This window comes from Euleptes europaea, chromosome 7 (assembly GCF_029931775.1).
Source record: "Euleptes europaea isolate rEulEur1 chromosome 7, rEulEur1.hap1, whole genome shotgun sequence".
Lineage (NCBI taxonomy): Eukaryota > Metazoa > Chordata > Lepidosauria > Squamata > Sphaerodactylidae > Euleptes > Euleptes europaea.
Window position 1 is genome coordinate 1135589 of NC_079318.1, and position 18332 is coordinate 1153920.

General features: G+C 39.6%; 1 protein-coding gene across 1 annotated transcript in view; it reads right to left on the reverse strand.

The window, feature by feature from the left end:
- Positions 1-18332, reverse strand: part of MAP7 (microtubule associated protein 7) — a 141361-nt gene that overhangs the window by 64293 nt on the left and 58736 nt on the right. The window contains exon 2 of the mRNA XM_056853833.1: positions 12227-12328. Coding sequence (XP_056709811.1) covers positions 12227-12328 — 102 coding nt within the window. The remainder of the gene's footprint in view (positions 1-12226; positions 12329-18332) is intronic.

The following is an 18332-nucleotide window of genomic DNA, read 5'->3' on the forward strand; positions in this document are numbered from 1 at the left end:
AGATCCTTGGCTTTTAAACCCTTCAAAAAACCGATGGCCAGGAACTCAGGGTTGAGATTTGATTCTTATCACCCTTCGCATCTTAAGAAAAATCTCCCGTTTAGCCAGTTCATCAGGCTCAAAAGGAATTCCACACTTCCTGGTGATTACGAGCGGACTGCCAGGAGCCTACATTTTGATCTCAAAGAAAGGGGTTATCCAGACACAATCTTAAGAGATGCTAAACAGAAAGCAGACTTGAGACCTCGGGAGTCTATGCTAAGCACCACCCAGTACAACTCTAGAACTGGTATCTTTTGCTCTCTTACATACAGTCGCCACTCTCAATCCATCCAGCGGATTATCAGAAATCATTGGCACATCATATCCAGCATCCCTGGCTGTACCACTCCCCCTACTTTTGGCCTGAGAAGAAACATCTCGCTCAGAGACAAACTAATTCACTCGGACATTATGCCACAGCGGGCCACCCCCTCTGTTGTTGGGCACTTTCCCTGTGGATCTTGCTCTTTCTGTCCGCTCAGTCTACCACTTAAAGAGTTTAGCTCTACTAGCTCTAACTTCAGATTCAAAATTAAACATTTTTCCAACTGCTCTACGAGCAGATGTGTTTACTGCGTTACTTGCAACTGTGGTAAATTATATGTGGGTAGCACCTGTCGCCCCCTAAAAATAAGAATAGGGGAGCATAAATCCAGAATCAGACAACGGAATTTGGAAGCCCCTCTCACTCAGCACTTTATTAATCAGAAGCATAATGAGAATGATCTTAGATTTTTTGCCATCTGGGTTTACAAAGGCAATTCTTTTGATGTTGACAACGTTCAAAAAATTTTACTTAGGCAAGAATTACGATTTATTTATTTATTTAAATCCTATCATCCTTATGGTTTGAATAATGAATTAGATTTTTCTTGTTTTCTTTAATTTTTTCAAAAGCATGGAGCTCATACAGTAATTTATTTCAGCTGCAATTAGAAAGATCCCTTGAGGGCTTAGCAGATATATTGGCAACACCTGTGTTTGAGTTAGCAAGCATTTTCACTGAGCAGCCCAGTTGGGAGCAGGAAGAGTCCACCTGAGATTTTATATCTAAGAAACTGCTGAATGAATATTTAAGGTATGCTCACTGTATCGGTGTTGATGCATAGTAATCTTTTTTTAAATGTGATGACTTAATTCTAGTTAAAAAGATTGTAGCCTAGAGAATTTTCCATTGTGGATGTTTGTTTCTGCAGGAGAACAGTTTCTGTTTATAACAGAGAGCTGAAGAAGCCGCCCTGAGGGGCGGCGAAAACGCAAGGCATCCGGACCGCGTTCCGTCTTCTCCTGACTTCTGTCTCCACAACGCAAGGATTTGAATATATTTATTATGAACTTTTAAAGATTCTATCGAGACATAATTATTGATTTTATCATATTTATCGACCTTTAGATCTTAGTGAATAGATTTTGTGCTAAGTTTCCTTTTTGTCACTTCCTGCACTTTCACTATTGTAACTTTCAAATATACATCTTTGCTATTTGAGTGTTTGAGCCTTGTACTATTGTTTACTCAGCCATACTTTGTTAGTACTTGTGCATATTTATCTCAGCTGTTCCTAGTTGCACTATGGCTCAGAAAATGCCAATGTTTTCGTTCTCTAATGCAGAACGAGATAGGATTCTTAGAAATATGACTTCATTGCATGATATTGATACAGCCAAGCTGCCAGACTTTGATAAGTTGTTCAATTTGAGCAAAAAGAAAATTCGTTATGAGCTCCATGGTTCCTCATTGAGCGACTATGCTAAGGCAATGATTATTCCGAGGGGACTTCGGATTCAGAAAGCCCCAGCTCTCTTTGCTGAGAATGTTCCTTTTAAAGAGAAATGGGCAGCTATTTTGAATAAGTGTTCTATGGACCTTATGCTCTTGCTGATTGATCAAGCATCTAATGAAATTGCAGATTTATCTTTACAAATAGATGAGACTAACAAAGATCTTAAAAAAGAGTTCTCAGATCAAGAATTTAAACATCATATAGACAAATTGGAATCAGACTTAAAAAACTATTCTTCCAATATTAAAGCTTACAAAATGAAAAAATTTGCAAGAGATAGGGATGATTACGAGAAGAAAAGGGTATACCATTGGGAATATGTTGATTCTAACTTTAGACGAACTTGGAGAACAACCCCACAAGATGATTCGAGATCAGAACAGGAGAGCTTCAGCTCCTTTGAGTCAAACAAATCCAACTTCTCAGACAGAGGGTATCAGCTCCGTTCTAAAGGACAAGCAAAAAACTTTTCATACCCACCCCGCAATCGAGGGTTCCAACGAAGCAAACGATAGTTGTTAATCTATCTTCTAGAATTCTCACTCATGCTGAGTTAGAGGTACTTGATTTGGGGTTAGGTTTTATTCCCACACCTGCATATTCTTCTTTTCAAACCCGTATAGATTTATTTAAACTTTACCGGAATATTAAGTTACGTGACTTTTTCAAAAGTCAACCCTCGTCATCATTTAACCGCTTTCCCTTTAAGAGAAAATCTTCATTCATCCCCAACACATCGAACCATTTAATAAATACATTCCAATTTTTAGTGAATCAAGACGTTGAAAAATTAGAACAGCATCATTGGAGAATCCCTCCTAATATTTCCAAAGCACAGCAATCTATCCTTAATGACTTAGCGAATGACACCTCCATAGTAATACGCCAAGCTGATAAAGGAGGCGCTATCGCTGTATTGGATTTTGAAAAATACCATGCTGAGAACATCAGGCAACTTTCTGATCCTCATTTTTATAAAAGGCTTTCCAGTAACCCTACTCAAAGAATTTCAAAAATAATCCGGACAGTAGTGAATGAAGGATTATCATTAGGATACATTGACAATTACACAGCAGAATTTCTGATTGTGCCCTACCCCCGTACCCCTTTATTTTATACACTACCGAAACTCCATAAGCACCCCACCGATCCTCCTGGTCGTCCCATTATTTCCTCAAGAGGGAGCATAACCGAACCCCTATCTCAAATGCTAGATTATTTCTTGCAGCCGTTTGTTAAGGATACCCCGTCCTACCTTTTAGACTCAAGAGACCTCATCAAGCAGCTAGAAGGCTTCTCGGTACCGCCTCAAGCCGTCCTGGCGTCCTTAGACGTGACGGCTTTATATACTAATGTACCCTTAGACATAGCCCGTAATATTATTTCTGATCACCTAGACAGTCGCCCTGACCACAATCCTCCTACACATTTTTTGCTAGACATCTCAGACATAATCCTGGAGAATAATGTCTTTCGTTATGGAGATGATTTTTATGTTCAGACCAAAGGGGTGGCAATGGGAGCCTCCTGTGCCCCCTCTATTGCCAACCTTTATATGGTTGCATTTGAGAAACGTTTCATTTTTGATAATAACCCCTTTAAAGAGGAGATTTTTCTGTTTAAGAGATATGTAGATGACTTGTTGTTTTGTTTTTCCAATTCTGAAGTATTTTCCAAGTTCACTGACTGGATTAATGAGCGTGATCAACACTTACACTTTTCAGGGTCATGCAGTACAGAACACATTAATTTTTTGGACCTCGAGCTTTTTGTCAACAAAGACAGATCCTTGGCTTTTAAACCCTTCAAAAAACCGATGGCCAGGAACTCAGGGTTGAGATTTGATTCTTATCACCCTTCGCATCTTAAGAAAAATCTCCCGTTTAGCCAGTTCATCAGGCTCAAAAGGAATTCCACACTTCCTGGTGATTACGAGCGGACTGCCAGGAGCCTACATTTTGATCTCAAAGAAAGGGGTTATCCAGACACAATCTTAAGAGATGCTAAACAGAAAGCAGACTTGAGACCTCGGGAGTCTATGCTAAGCACCACCCAGTACAACTCTAGAACTGGTATCTTTTGCTCTCTTACATACAGTCGCCACTCTCAATCCATCCAGCGGATTATCAGAAATCATTGGCACATCATATCCAGCATCCCTGGCTGTACCACTCCCCCTACTTTTGGCCTGAGAAGAAACATCTCGCTCAGAGACAAACTAATTCACTCGGACATTATGCCACAGCGGGCCACCCCCTCTGTTGTTGGGCACTTTCCCTGTGGATCTTGCTCTTTCTGTCCGCTCAGTCTACCACTTAAAGAGTTTAGCTCTACTAGCTCTAACTTCAGATTCAAAATTAAACATTTTTCCAACTGCTCTACGAGCAGATGTGTTTACTGCGTTACTTGCAACTGTGGTAAATTATATGTGGGTAGCACCTGTCGCCCCCTAAAAATAAGAATAGGGGAGCATAAATCCAGAATCAGACAACGGAATTTGGAAGCCCCTCTCACTCAGCACTTTATTAATCAGAAGCATAATGAGAATGATCTTAGATTTTTTGCCATCTGGGTTTACAAAGGCAATTCTTTTGATGTTGACAACGTTCAAAAAATTTTACTTAGGCAAGAATTACGATTTATTTATTTATTTAAATCCTATCATCCTTATGGTTTGAATAATGAATTAGATTTTTCTTGTTTTCTTTAATTTTTTCAAAAGCATGGAGCTCATACAGTAATTTATTTCAGCTGCAATTAGAAAGATCCCTTGAGGGCTTAGCAGATATATTGGCAACACCTGTGTTTGAGTTAGCAAGCATTTTCACTGAGCAGCCCAGTTGGGAGCAGGAAGAGTCCACCTGAGATTTTATATCTAAGAAACTGCTGAATGAATATTTAAGGTATGCTCACTGTATCGGTGTTGATGCATAGTAATCTTTTTTTAAATGTGATGACTTAATTCTAGTTAAAAAGATTGTAGCCTAGAGAATTTTCCATTGTGGATGTTTGTTTCTGCAGGAGAACAGTTTCTGTTTATAACAGAGAGCTGAAGAAGCCGCCCTGAGGGGCGGCGAAAACGCAAGGCATCCGGACCGCGTTCCGTCTTCTCCTGACTTCTGTCTCCACAACGCAAGGATTTGAATATATTTATTATGAACTTTTAAAGATTCTATCGAGACATAATTATTGATTTTATCATATTTATCGACCTTTAGATCTTAGTGAATAGATTTTGTGCTAAGTTTCCTTTTTGTCACTTCCTGCACTTTCACTATTGTAACTTTCAAATATACATCTTTGCTATTTGAGTGTTTGAGCCTTGTACTATTGTTTACTCAGCCATACTTTGTTAGTACTTGTGCATATTTATCTCAGCTGTTCCTAGTTGCACTATGGCTCAGAAAATGCCAATGTTTTCGTTCTCTAATGCAGAACGAGATAGGATTCTTAGAAATATGACTTCATTGCATGATATTGATACAGCCAAGCTGCCAGACTTTGATAAGTTGTTCAATTTGAGCAAAAAGAAAATTCGTTATGAGCTCCATGGTTCCTCATTGAGCGACTATGCTAAGGCAATGATTATTCCGAGGGGACTTCGGATTCAGAAAGCCCCAGCTCTCTTTGCTGAGAATGTTCCTTTTAAAGAGAAATGGGCAGCTATTTTGAATAAGTGTTCTATGGACCTTATGCTCTTGCTGATTGATCAAGCATCTAATGAAATTGCAGATTTATCTTTACAAATAGATGAGACTAACAAAGATCTTAAAAAAGAGTTCTCAGATCAAGAATTTAAACATCATATAGACAAATTGGAATCAGACTTAAAAAACTATTCTTCCAATATTAAAGCTTACAAAATGAAAAAATTTGCAAGAGATAGGGATGATTACGAGAAGAAAAGGGTATACCATTGGGAATATGTTGATTCTAACTTTAGACGAACTTGGAGAACAACCCCACAAGATGATTCGAGATCAGAACAGGAGAGCTTCAGCTCCTTTGAGTCAAACAAATCCAACTTCTCAGACAGAGGGTATCAGCTCCGTTCTAAAGGACAAGCAAAAAACTTTTCATACCCACCCCGCAATCGAGGGTTCCAACGAAGCAAACGATAGTTGTTAATCTATCTTCTAGAATTCTCACTCATGCTGAGTTAGAGGTACTTGATTTGGGGTTAGGTTTTATTCCCACACCTGCATATTCTTCTTTTCAAACCCGTATAGATTTATTTAAACTTTACCGGAATATTAAGTTACGTGACTTTTTCAAAAGTCAACCCTCGTCATCATTTAACCGCTTTCCCTTTAAGAGAAAATCTTCATTCATCCCCAACACATCGAACCATTTAATAAATACATTCCAATTTTTAGTGAATCAAGACGTTGAAAAATTAGAACAGCATCATTGGAGAATCCCTCCTAATATTTCCAAAGCACAGCAATCTATCCTTAATGACTTAGCGAATGACACCTCCATAGTAATACGCCAAGCTGATAAAGGAGGCGCTATCGCTGTATTGGATTTTGAAAAATACCATGCTGAGAACATCAGGCAACTTTCTGATCCTCATTTTTATAAAAGGCTTTCCAGTAACCCTACTCAAAGAATTTCAAAAATAATCCGGACAGTAGTGAATGAAGGATTATCATTAGGATACATTGACAATTACACAGCAGAATTTCTGATTGTGCCCTACCCCCGTACCCCTTTATTTTATACACTACCGAAACTCCATAAGCACCCCACCGATCCTCCTGGTCGTCCCATTATTTCCTCAAGAGGGAGCATAACCGAACCCCTATCTCAAATGCTAGATTATTTCTTGCAGCCGTTTGTTAAGGATACCCCGTCCTACCTTTTAGACTCAAGAGACCTCATCAAGCAGCTAGAAGGCTTCTCGGTACCGCCTCAAGCCGTCCTGGCGTCCTTAGACGTGACGGCTTTATATACTAATGTACCCTTAGACATAGCCCGTAATATTATTTCTGATCACCTAGACAGTCGCCCTGACCACAATCCTCCTACACATTTTTTGCTAGACATCTCAGACATAATCCTGGAGAATAATGTCTTTCGTTATGGAGATGATTTTTATGTTCAGACCAAAGGGGTGGCAATGGGAGCCTCCTGTGCCCCCTCTATTGCCAACCTTTATATGGTTGCATTTGAGAAACGTTTCATTTTTGATAATAACCCCTTTAAAGAGGAGATTTTTCTGTTTAAGAGATATGTAGATGACTTGTTGTTTTGTTTTTCCAATTCTGAAGTATTTTCCAAGTTCACTGACTGGATTAATGAGCGTGATCAACACTTACACTTTTCAGGGTCATGCAGTACAGAACACATTAATTTTTTGGACCTCGAGCTTTTTGTCAACAAAGACAGATCCTTGGCTTTTAAACCCTTCAAAAAACCGATGGCCAGGAACTCAGGGTTGAGATTTGATTCTTATCACCCTTCGCATCTTAAGAAAAATCTCCCGTTTAGCCAGTTCATCAGGCTCAAAAGGAATTCCACACTTCCTGGTGATTACGAGCGGACTGCCAGGAGCCTACATTTTGATCTCAAAGAAAGGGGTTATCCAGACACAATCTTAAGAGATGCTAAACAGAAAGCAGACTTGAGACCTCGGGAGTCTATGCTAAGCACCACCCAGTACAACTCTAGAACTGGTATCTTTTGCTCTCTTACATACAGTCGCCACTCTCAATCCATCCAGCGGATTATCAGAAATCATTGGCACATCATATCCAGCATCCCTGGCTGTACCACTCCCCCTACTTTTGGCCTGAGAAGAAACATCTCGCTCAGAGACAAACTAATTCACTCGGACATTATGCCACAGCGGGCCACCCCCTCTGTTGTTGGGCACTTTCCCTGTGGATCTTGCTCTTTCTGTCCGCTCAGTCTACCACTTAAAGAGTTTAGCTCTACTAGCTCTAACTTCAGATTCAAAATTAAACATTTTTCCAACTGCTCTACGAGCAGATGTGTTTACTGCGTTACTTGCAACTGTGGTAAATTATATGTGGGTAGCACCTGTCGCCCCCTAAAAATAAGAATAGGGGAGCATAAATCCAGAATCAGACAACGGAATTTGGAAGCCCCTCTCACTCAGCACTTTATTAATCAGAAGCATAATGAGAATGATCTTAGATTTTTTGCCATCTGGGTTTACAAAGGCAATTCTTTTGATGTTGACAACGTTCAAAAAATTTTACTTAGGCAAGAATTACGATTTATTTATTTATTTAAATCCTATCATCCTTATGGTTTGAATAATGAATTAGATTTTTCTTGTTTTCTTTAATTTTTTCAAAAGCATGGAGCTCATACAGTAATTTATTTCAGCTGCAATTAGAAAGATCCCTTGAGGGCTTAGCAGATATATTGGCAACACCTGTGTTTGAGTTAGCAAGCATTTTCACTGAGCAGCCCAGTTGGGAGCAGGAAGAGTCCACCTGAGATTTTATATCTAAGAAACTGCTGAATGAATATTTAAGGTATGCTCACTGTATCGGTGTTGATGCATAGTAATCTTTTTTTAAATGTGACGACTTAATTCTAGTTAAAAAGATTGTAGCCTAGAGAATTTTCCATTGTGGATGTTTGTTTCTGCAGGAGAACAGTTTCTGTTTATAACAGAGAGCTGAAGAAGCCGCCCTGAGGGGCGGCGAAAACGCAAGGCATCCGGACCGCGTTCCGTCTTCTCCTGACTTCTGTCTCCACAACGCAAGGATTTGAATATATTTATTATGAACTTTTAAAGATTCTATCGAGACATAATTATTGATTTTATCATATTTATCGACCTTTAGATCTTAGTGAATAGATTTTGTGCTAAGTTTCCTTTTTGTCACTTCCTGCACTTTCACTATTGTAACTTTCAAATATACATCTTTGCTATTTGAGTGTTTGAGCCTTGTACTATTGTTTACTCAGCCATACTTTGTTAGTACTTGTGCATATTTATCTCAACTTCTAAGTGGAGTCTGGACATCCCACATAATTACAACTGATCTCCAGATGACAGAGATGAGTTCCCCTGGAGAGTACACGGAGGGTGGACTCTATGGCATTATACTCTGCAGAGGTCCCTTCCCAGGCTCTACTCCCAAATCTCTAGGAATTTTCCAACTTGCATCTAGCAACCCTAAAAAAATCCTATATACAAGTGTTATAAAGTTACTTTTTGAACGAGACATGTTGTCCCAAAAATACACTGCGGGATTTGTCAGAAAGATACAAGAGTGACAGGAGTGATATGTTGCCCAGCAAAGTACAGCCCCTCCTGGTCTGTATGCTAATACATGAAGCACTTCTGAGTAAGACGGTAATTTTCTTTTAAAGAAGCAGACACATTTTCTTCTTTTGGCACATGCAATACATCTTGCTGTCTAATAAATTTTGTTTTAAGAGAATACAAATGAAAGATTAATTGCCTGGCAGTAGGCCCAGGTGCCAGCAACTGGGTAATGGGTACAGCTGATCAGCTGACATCCTGTCATGGACTACATAAAATGTAAGATATGGGAGAAGGGTCTGCGATGCCATTGTTTCGCCTCATTTCCAATGAGCCTTCTTTTCAGTTGAAAAACTTTCAAGTCTGAATAAATATCACTGAGACAGTTATAAACCTTGAGCATGTTCTAGAGAATGTGAGATAGAAATCTTTTAAATAAAGAAAAACGGACAGTGTGGATGCTAAAGAAGAAAACGTAACACTTTACGGATCCACTTCGTCACTGCATGACAAGAGCCATAGAGAAAATGAGGAAAATGTGCTGATAAGACCTCAAGGAGCAAAAGGTCAATATTTATGGTAGAGCCCAGCAATGAATCAGAGCTCCGGAACATGGAAAACAACAAAAGAGACACCCCTCAAAAATGGGTGTGCCGCTAAGCACATGAAAGGTTTAATTTTAGATTAAACTCAGAGACAAAATGGTTTTTCAGTGTCAGAGCTCATCCGCATTCACACTCAGAGAGCTGGTCAAGGCACGAAAGCCAAGCGTGGATATTTTTATTGTCGAAGGCTTTCACGGTCAGAGTTCATTGGTTCTTGTAGGTTATCCGGGCTGTGTAACCGTGGTCTTGGAATTTTCTTTCCTGACGTTTCGCCAGCAACTGTGGCAGGCATCTTCAGAGTAGTAACACTGAAGGACAGTGTCTCTCAGTGTCAAGGGTGTAGGAAGAGTAATATATAGTCAGAAAGGGGTTGGGTTTGAGCTGAGTATTGTCCTGCAAAACAGGACAATACTTTTGCAGGACAATACTCAGCTCAAACCCAACCCCTTTCTGACTATATATTACTCTTCCTACACCCTTGACACTGAGAGACACTGTCCTTCAGTGTTACTACTCTGAAGATGCCTGCCACAGTTGCTGGCGAAACGTCAGGAAAGAAAATTCCAAGACCACGGTTACACAGCCCGGATAACCTACAAGAACCAGTGGATATTTTTGCTTTTCAAACAAAAATCAATTGCTTTAGAGGAATTTAGAGGTAAGTGTGGCATTAAAGAAACCACCAGAAAACTTATGCAACCAATTGCAATCACGTATTTCTATGATCAGTGTACTCAGTACCTACTATACGTGCCTAGGTTCTAAAAAACTGGGTGATCATGGTTACAGTTTTGCACTATGGAAGTTCAGCTACTTGAACTAGAAATCTTGTGACTCTAAAAGAGGTTATGAGAGGTTTCTAATCTATGCAGCTACAATTAAAAATCCACAAAGAAGTTGGGATTTCTTCTCTTAGAATAACAAAAGTTTATGATGAAATAAAATTCTGTTAATTTTCCAGGTGTCACATGATTCTTGTTTATTTTTGCCATTAACTATGATCTCTTTTCTGCTACAGTCTAGGCCATTCTCCATCTTAACCCCCCTCCCACTTTTTTGCAAAATAAATTGCTTCTTATGGCTTGGATCCCATGGATGTAGGACTGCCGCCAGCAGACCTCTTCCCCCATCACTGCTTGGTGGGCTGGTGGGGGGCGGGAAATGGGGGGGGAATTGCCATAATGGTGATAATGGGGAGTTACTTCTGGCATGGCCTGGAAGCAACATCACTGCATAGGGGTGACACGCAAGTGGTCAACAGAAGCTCTATGGGTAAACCATAGAGTTTTGGGCAGATGCTGGAGAGTCCGCCCATATGATGATGTCACTTCCAGGTCATGCCAGAAGTGATGTCACTGCATTGTTGTCACTGGAGACGAGCTCCCTGACGCATCGTACATCTGCTGCTGGAAGATTTCCATGGGCCTTTGTGCATCCCACTTCCCACCAAAAGCCCCCAAATGCTTTCTCCACAATGCTGCTCCTAGGGGACAGCGCAGGTCTGCAGCAGGACAGCAGAATCGGCAAAAAATTGCCTCCATCCGTCCATGGAAACCCTCTACTAGATCAAGCCCTAAAAAAAACACAAGCAGGATGGTGCTGCTGCAGCCGTCTTGCTTGTGGGCTTCCCAGAGGCACCTGGTTGGCCACTGTGTGAACAGACTGCTGGACTTGATGGGCCTGGGTCTGATCCAGCAGGGCCTTTCTTATGTTCTTATGTTCTAAGTGCTTCCTGGGGAATGGGAAAAGAGCACAATTTTGCCAAATGAGCGATATATTTAAAATATAAATATATTTTAAAGTGTGCATATCTGCTTAATTATCATGTCCATACCCAATTCAAAACTTCAGCTGCTCCTGATAAACAAAATCTTACATTTCTTTGCCAGGTGTAGCTTGGTTCTATTGCTTATTGTTCCTGGATTATATCTAATAAAGGGTGTGTGTCTTGAATCAGAAAAGTATGCTGTAACAAAATTACGATACTACAAAAATCCATCTTCTCATAAGGAAAAAAAAAGAACATTAACAACTTCAAATGAGAGGTGAATAAATATGTCTGGCAGTAAAAGCCACGTTAACATTTTGGTTGTCATATTTTCTCTTTCCTGCTTAACTCAAAGTAAAACCTTAAAGGAAACTCTGGTCCTAAAACTCTCTGATAGGAATTACAATACACCAAAAGCCCCAGACACACACAGCTATTTCCTTTTCATCTGAGAGCCATCCCATAAAAGATCATTAGGAGCAATCTCATACTTGTTGACTCTGAAGTCCCACTTAATTCAATGGGGCTTATTCCCAGCAGAGCATCCTTATTTTACCAAGAGTAAAATCTTATTTGTCTCAGAATAAAATGCAAGCATGCAGCATCTGCTTCTCTAAAATGTTTATGTTTTATATTAGAAAATAAACCCAGAAGCTTCAACCGTAACTGAAGAAATATGGGAAGAAGGAAAACAACATACCATTTTAAAAAGATGGGATTTTAAAATACTTTCTAGGTAACAGAAAACAATGAAAGATAAAGATAATAAGATAAACTATACCTGGCTTAGCTCCAGTATTGTTAGCGTTCTTCCCAACAGCAACAGAGAAAGCGCGGTTGGATGAAGCAGATGTTTTGTCTTGCACTTTAGAACTTTCAGATACTACAATTCAAAAAAAGAAAAGAAAAAAGATTCAATTAAGCACATTATTACTATATTAAGCCACATTTCTATTGCTGTTGCTTACACAAGGAAATAACTGGAGCCAGATATATTTGGAGTAACTTCCATAGACCATTCAATCTTCTGCCACTATTTTAGGGAATCCTATTAGTTATTCTGTGTTACATGCCATCACCGCACAAATGTGAAATACACTGCTCATTACAAAAATTTACAAAGAATCTGAGAGTCCAGAGTCAACACAGCCTGTTCCTGAGGTTTCAGGTGCTGCCACTGGGGCAGGGAGAGGCGCAGCGATGATGCGGCCAGGAGGGCTCCATAAACTCTGGGGAATTCACAAGCTCATTTTGGCATTCTGTATCAAAGCAAGATGGTAACACCTACCTAATCATAACAGGTGTAAATGTTATATATCCTCAATTCAGATTAAATAATACATAGCAGATTAAACCCATCAATTCATATTCTGGGGACAAAGGAAAAATGTGTACTTTATTATCTGTTGTGGCTGTTGTTGTTTTTTCCTGCTGGCCAGTGTCCGTATTAATAAATAACAACAACAACAATAACAATAATGTGTACTTTAACACCATTATAAAATTAATGAAAAGTACCACCTGTCCTTCAAGTAACCTGAACAAATGTTATTTGAAGAAGAAGAAGAAGAAGAGTTGGCTTTTATATGCTCATTTTCTCTACCACTTAAGGGACAATCAAACTGGCTTACAATCACCTTCCCTTCCCCTCCCCACAACAGACACCCTGTGAGGTAGGTGGGGCTGAGAGAGCTCTAAAGAGCTGTGACTAGCCCAAGGTCACCCAGCTGGCTTCATGTGTAGGAGTGGGGAAACCAACCTGGTTCACCAGATTGGCGTCCGCCACAAATGTGGAGGAGTGGGGAATCAAACCCGGTTCTCCAGATTAGAGTCCACTGCTCCAAACCACTGCTCTTAACCACTACATCACGCCGGCTCCACAGAAATGAATGCTGTTGCGCAATTAAATACAGTTCTGTATGGTCTCTTTCCCTAAAAAGCATTCTCACAGTAGTGAAATAGTTGATACGACTGCAGTTTTTAATGACTTAAACATTCAAGTATGAGCTGCACCATCTACACACTTTGTAAGCGAGGCCAGTATTATTATACCCATTTTCTCTATGGGGATAATAACACCGAAAGAGCCCCAGGCCAGGGAGCACATACCATCAGCTCATATAAATCCACCAAGGCCCTGAAAGAAACCAGCTGAGGCAGCTTCTCCCCAGCCCTCCATGAAGACCTGTGCCCTGTGGGGATGGAAAGAGACCTACCCAGGCCAAAGAGTTCATAACATCAACTCCTAAGAAGATAATTGATCGTCTACAAATTTTTTTAGTCTTTTCAAATTTTGAATAGTAAACTACCTTGGATGGCTTTACAGAAAGGCACCATATAAAGAACAAATTAATACTGCTGATATAGGGTTGCCAACTTCCAGGTACTAGCTGGAGAGCTCCTGCCATTACAACTGATCTCCAGCCGATAGAGATCAGTTCTGCTGGAGAAAATGGCTGCTTTGACAATTGGATTCTATGGCATTGAAGTCCCTCCCCTCCCCAAACCCTGCCCTCCTCAGGCTCCACCCCAAAAACCTCCTGCTGGTGGCGAAGAGGGACCTGGAAACCCTATGCCGATAGGAGACTGAGGCCAATAGAGAGTAGTTTGCAAAAAGCTACATAGTGAGTTTGTGAGATACAGTCTGAGATGTAGTTTCAAACCCTGACCTCCGGAATCACAGTTTATTATACAGTAGCATAATGGTCCATCGATGATCACTTGAAAGTAAAAATTTATAGGATATATTTCAAGCACTCACAGAGGTTTAAATATATGTTTCAGTAATTTTCTTTCTTTCTTTCTTTCTTTCTTTCTTTCTTTCTTTCTTTCTTTCTTTCTTTCTTTCTTTCTTTCTTTCTTTCTTTCTTTCTTTCTTTTTCTTTCTTTTCTTTATCCCTGTTCTTAGACTGAGGTCTTCAACAATAAAACCATAAAACTTAAACAAAACCCATCTCTGTGAGAATCCCTTCGTCTATTCTCTGCAGCCTCCAAAAAACAAGCAACAAAATAAGTATGCTGAGGATCAGACTCCTCTAAGAAGAACTGAACGTTTTGCTCCAAAGTTGCTCGAGAAGATGTGGACCATTTGTTAAAACATGGTATAATCCATTTTAGCCTAAGTTGGTATATGTAAGGATAGTGCAAAAGGATATGTACCAAGGAGTCCACTGACTAAAGAGGGCAGGGACACAGCCGGTCTGAAAAAGGGATCTTTAGCATACAGTCCAGCAAAACCATTGAAAAAGGGCAATTAAATCTTGAATGCATAAAGATTCTACATAACTTTGGACTAACCAGAGAATCCATATAGGGAGGAAGATTACCTTTAGATAATAGGCCAAGGGGAAGTGGAGAACATGTCCTCCGTGCATCAAAATGAGTGTGACTCTTATCTCTAGCACAGATCATTTTGGCCACATGTTTTTTTACATTGATCTACAGAAGAAGAGTAAAGGTCTTCTACCTTCAAATTTACAAGTGATAGCTTATGTTCAAAATGCTGGAGCCAGGGAGCCTTATAAGAGTCCTTGAGAGTTAAGCTTACCAAGCTATCCTCCGAGGCCTCAAAAAATAGATGAAACCAATAATTAAAGGCGTGTACCCAGTCACAAGCTTCTGTTGAGCTAAGACCAAACTCATAGTGAAGGGCTGATGGTGAAATGCACCTGGGGACCCCTCCAATTGCTCAAAGGAATGAGGACTTCACTCTATTTATGGAATTGTCTACAGCAGAAATCCATATGGGGCATCGTATAAAAGTTGTGACATCACTATTGAGTTAAAGTCTCTAATAGCTGCTGGGATAATTAGAGGGGGGAAATCACAAAATTGCCTTGAGAGTAGCCAATTGTTTATGACATCTCCAGGACAAGATGAAATGAAATAGGACACCCAAATACCTAAACGAGGAAACCTGGAAAATCTTCCACCCATTAATTATCCATGTCTCTCTTTTGGTGGAAGAGTGAAGCGCAAACTTAAGAATTTTTCTTTTAGTAAAATTTATAGATAATTCCTCATGCAAACAATAAGTATGGAACCTTTTCAGAGCCCAAAGAAGACCAATCTGGGTTTGGGAGAGTAAAACAGAGTCATGAGCATAAAGTAAAAGAGGACTGAAGTATCCAGTAATTTAGGCGCATGGAAAGAAGGGTCAATAAAAAAGGCTGGCAAATCCAACAGATACAAATTAAAAAGGGATGGTGCTAAAAGCCCCCCCCGTCTAACCCCCCCTGTCAATGGGAAAAGGAGCAGTAAATGACCCTCCCTATTATACCACACTTTAGGCTGTAAAATCAGTATAAAGGTTTTTAATTAACCACAACAATCTCCCATCAATTGTGGTGCACTTCAGTTTAGCCCATAGTCGGGGTTTCAGTAATTTTAAGTTAAAAACAATTCTGTAAAAGCCAGTACTAATTATCCACAGAGACAGCGTGGAAAGTACATAGAAAAAATTAGAAAAAATATTGGAAGGGGACACAGAAGATTCTGATGTGGGGCAGTTGTTTCACAAACAGCAGAACTTCCAAAAGGGAAACAGCTGTATATTTAATATTTTCGTATTAGGAGTGTATTTACCCAGAAGCTACATTAATATCAATACAATGTATATACAAATAAGATTGCAATGGTTAAAAGTGCACAACTTCTAGTAGATTTTGAGCAAATACTAGCTGCCTGGGTCCCATTTTGGATCAGGATCATGACACAGCATAAGAAATGGTTTAGAACTTCAATTCCACACAGTTGTGCCAATCAAAAATGCCGCCACACCACCACAGTGCTTTTTGTCTTGTTCTTGCCCTTTCAGGACTAACACAACCCAGGGAAAGTGCGGCTGAAGTTGTATTCATGAAAGTTTAAGAGACTAGAAGTCAAAGAGAGTTTAATACGGTCCAAGACCAGCATAAGAGACTAGAAGAGTTAAATCTATTGTTGATACAGACTCAAACCACATAAGACTAATATGAAAAAATGAATGGATATTCCATCTGAATTTGTGGGGGAGAAATCATTGGGGTATTTAAAAGGAATAGTTCCCAAGGAAGATTCAGAATACACATTTATAGCCCTTATACATTTTTTCAGGTAATATAAAAATTTGAGTGCTTTGAAAAAATCTGGATCGTTATTATTTTTTACTTCATTTGTACCTTTTTGTCTTCCTCCCAAAGTGGCTTACATTCTTCTCTCTTGCATTTTATCATCACAACAATCTGTGAGGTAGGTTAGGATGAGAATGTGTAACTGGCCCAAGGTTATTCAGCTAGCTTCCATGGCAGAGTGGGGGATTCATACCTGATTCATCCAAATCCTAGTCCAGCACTCTGACCACTGTGCCACACTGGCTCTAGTATTATACTACACAATAGATTCTACTATTATGTAGTAGAGACAAAGAGAACTATTATAATAACCAATGTAAAGAAATAGAAGAGAACAACAAAAAAGGAAGAACAAGAAATCTGTTCCACAAGATCCAAGAAATCAAAGGGAAATTTAAAGCACGGTTAGGCATGCTGAATGATCAGCATGGAAATACATTAACTGAACAGGGCAAAATAAAGAAAACGTGGGAACAATACACTGAAGAACTATACAGAAGAGATGAAAGGATGACAGATTCCTTCCAAGAAGACCCTTTTGAAGAAGAACCTACAGTTTTAGAAAGTGAAGTGAAAGCTGCACTGAGAGCAATTGGGAGAAACAAATCACCAGGAGCAGATGGGATATCAATAGAGCTATTCCAAGCCACAGAAACAGAGTCCATCAACATCTTGACAAGAATATGCCAACAGATATGGAAAACAAAACAATGGCCCACAGACTGGAAACGATCCATTTACATTCCAGTTCCCAAGAAAGGAGACGTCAAAAATTGCGGCAACTATCGGACCATCGCATTAATTTCTTAAGCAAGTAAAGTGATGCACAAAATCTTACAGCAAAGGCTGTTACCATATATGGAACAAGAAATGCCTGATGTTCAAGCTGGTTTCAGAAAAGGAAGAGGCACTAGAGATCATATTGCAAATATACGTTGGTTACTGGAGCATACAAGAGAATTTCAGAAGAAAATCAGTTTGTGTTTTATAGATTACAGCAAAGTTTTTGACTGTGTGGATCACAAAAAGCTATGGCTGGTTTTAAAGGAAATGGGTGTGCCACTACATCTGATCATTTTGATGCGCAACCTATACTCGGGACAAGAGGCCACAGCTCGAACAGAATATGGAGAAACAGAATGGTTTCCAATTGGCAAAGGTGTTAGACAAGGATGTATTTTATCTCCCTATCTCTTCAATCTATATGCAGAACATATAATTAGGAAAACTGGATTAGATTTAGATGAAGGTGGAGTTAAAATTGGAGGGAGGAACATTAACAATTTGAGATATGCCGATGATACTACATTACTGGCAGAAAATAGCAAAGACTTGGAACGACTACTGCTGAAAGTTAAAAGAGAAAGTGCCAAAGCAGGACTACAGCTGAACATCAAGAAGACAAAAGTAATGACTACAGGAGAATTACATAACTTTAAGGTTGACAATGAAGAAACTGAAATTGTTGAAGACTTTCTATTCCTTGGTTCCATCATCAACCAAAAGGAAGACTTCAGCCAAGAAATCAGAAGGAGATTGAGAATGGGAAGGGCAGCCATGAAGGAGCTAGAAAAGATTCTGAAGTGTAAGGATGTGTCACTGACCACCAAGACTAGATTAATTCATGCCGTCGTATTCCCTATTACTAAGTATGGGTGTGAAAGCTGGACAGTGAAGAAAGCTGATAGGAAGAAAATGGATTCCTTTGAAATGTGGTGTTCGAGGAGAGTGTTACAGATACCCTGGACTGCCAAAAAACAACAACAAACAAACAAA